This window comes from Malurus melanocephalus, unplaced genomic scaffold, assembly GCF_030028575.1.
Source record: "Malurus melanocephalus ecotype Western Australia unplaced genomic scaffold, MMel_1.1 scaffold_1860, whole genome shotgun sequence".
Lineage (NCBI taxonomy): Eukaryota > Metazoa > Chordata > Aves > Passeriformes > Maluridae > Malurus > Malurus melanocephalus.
The window spans coordinates 15080-17265 of NW_026625092.1; the positions used below are offsets into that span (position 1 = coordinate 15080).

Here is a 2186-nt window from a genome sequence, read left to right on the forward strand (position 1 = left end):
GGCTCAGCGGGGCCGCTGCCGGTAGTTGCCATTGATCTCGTGCGCCATGGTGCCGGCCTCGGCGCCCAGCGGCAGCTTGTCGCTGTACTCGGAGCGCACCTCGAACTCCTCGGCGCCCCCCTTGGACTGCGATTCGGCCATGGAGCCGGCGGCCACGCTGCCCTCGCGCTCCGGCTCGGCCGCGCCTTCTCCTTCCCCTTCCCTCCTCCGCCTCCACCGCCCTCCTTCCTCATCCTCCTCCTCCTCGTCGTCGTCCTCCTCCTCCTCCGCGGCCTCCACCGCCCGGCCGGAGGGGTCGAAATTCTTCTCGGACTCCAGGTAGGACGCGCGGGGGTCGAAGTCGGCGGCCATGCTCTTCTCCATGGGGTCGGCGTTGCGCGCCTTGACGATGAGCTTGTAGGGCTTGCCGCGATATTTGGCGAGCAGGTGGCACCAGGCGGCGCCCAGCAGCGGCAGCGTGGCCAGCAGCAGCAGGAACACGCTGACCGCCACGATGACTAGCAGCGAGGGCACCTCCTTCTTGGTGCTGAACACCACCTGCACCTGGCACTCGTCGCCGCCCGGCGCTCCCAGGCACACCGAGTAGTTGGTGCCGGGCCTGAGGCCGCGGAAGCGGTACGAGTTCACGCCGTCCTCGATGCGCGACCAYTGCAGCAGGGCGAGCCCGCGGGGGCTCTGCTGGCACAGGTACAGCACCCCGGGCTGGCCGCGCCCGGCCGGAGGGCGGCTCGGGGTCAGCTGCACTCGGGCCTCTCGCTCGGCCACGTCCAGCGCGATCACGCCCAGCTCGAAGCGGTGCTGCTTCAGCTCGCCGCTCTGGTTGAACGCGTGGTTGGACACGTAGCGGCCGCCGCCGCCGYCCGCGGAGCCGCACTTGGTCTCCGGGCCCGGCGGCTCGAAAGGCGCGGCCCGCTCCGGTCCTTCGGGCTCCGCGCCGCCCGCCGCCGCCCCGGCCGAGGAAGAGGAGGGCTGGCTCTGCCGGGTGGGGCCCAGCGCTTTGCCGCGCTCCTCCGGCGTCAGCACGCTGTTCTTGGCGCCCTCGGCCCCTTTGTCACCTGTCGCGCGTCCCTTGGCGCCGGGCGGCTGCGCCGGGTATTTCTGCGCGCCCGCCACCGCCACGTTGACCGAGGTGCTGTTGGTGCCCAGCTCGTTGGTGGCCACGCAGGTGTAGGTGCCYTCCTCGCGCTTGCTCAGGCGCGGGATCACCAGGGTGCCGTTCTTGAACACCAGGAAGCGCTCGGGCTCCCGCGGCGCCGCCGCCTCCTCCTTGCCCGCGCCGTCCACGCCCAGCTCCAGGCTCTGGCCGGAGCCCGTGCGGATCTTCCAGGTGACCTCGGGCGGCGGCGAGCCGGTCACGGCGCAGTGCAGGCTGAGCACCAGCCCGTCCGGCAGCTCGGCCGCGTCCGCGTTGGGCGTGTAGCTGAGGCTGACGGTGGGCGCGGCGCACGCCAGCTCCGGGATCTTGGCCACCGGCACCCCCCGCAGGCGCTCGGGCAGCGCGCAGGCGATGGAGTCCTTCTCGGGGATGGAGATGAGCGTGCTCTCCATCCAGCCCTTGAGCCAGCGCAGCGCGCAGGAGCACTCGAACGGGTTGTTGTAGATCTGCAGGTGCGACAGCGAGCCCAGCGAGTCGAAGATGCCCTCGGCCAGCGTGGCGAAGCGGTTGTCATTGATGCGCAGCGAGCGCAGGTCGCGCAGGGCGCGGAAGGCGTCGCGGGGCACCGARGCCATGCGGTTGTGGTTCATCTTGAGCAGCTGCAGCGCGCTCAGGTTGCGCAGGTCCTGCCAGGGGAACTCGGCGATCCGGTTGTGGCTCACGTCCAGGTTCTTGAGCTGCGCCAGCACGGCCAGCGCGCCCGGCTCGATGGTGGCGATCTCGTTRTGCGCCAGCCACAGCGAGCTCACCTGGCCCACCTCGGCGAASGCGCCGCGCGGCAGCGAGCCGATCTTGTTGGCCGACAGGCTCAGCGTGGTCACGTTGGCGGGCAGCCCCGCGGGCACGGCCCGCAGCTCCTTGTAGGCGCAGTCGGCGAACTGGTGCGCGTACTTGTCCACGCAAGCGCAGGGCTCCGGGCACGCCCGGCCCGGGGCTAGCAGGGCGGCCAGCAGCAGGGCGGCCAGCGGGGCCATGGCCCCCTGCCCGGGGACAGCGCGGTCAGCGCCGCCGCCGCCGCCCGGCCCCGCCC

The 2186-nt window shown here is 72.2% G+C and overlaps 1 protein-coding gene across 1 annotated transcript in view; it reads right to left on the reverse strand.

Annotated features, from left to right (window-relative positions):
- Window positions 1-2130, reverse strand: part of ISLR2 (immunoglobulin superfamily containing leucine rich repeat 2) — a 14193-nt gene extending 12063 nt beyond the window's left edge. The window contains exon 1 of the mRNA XM_057388379.1: window positions 14-2130. Within this exon, the coding sequence (XP_057244362.1) occupies window positions 14-2130 (2117 nt within the window). The remainder of the gene's footprint in view (window positions 1-13) is intronic.
- Window positions 2131-2186: the final 56 nt, after the last annotated feature.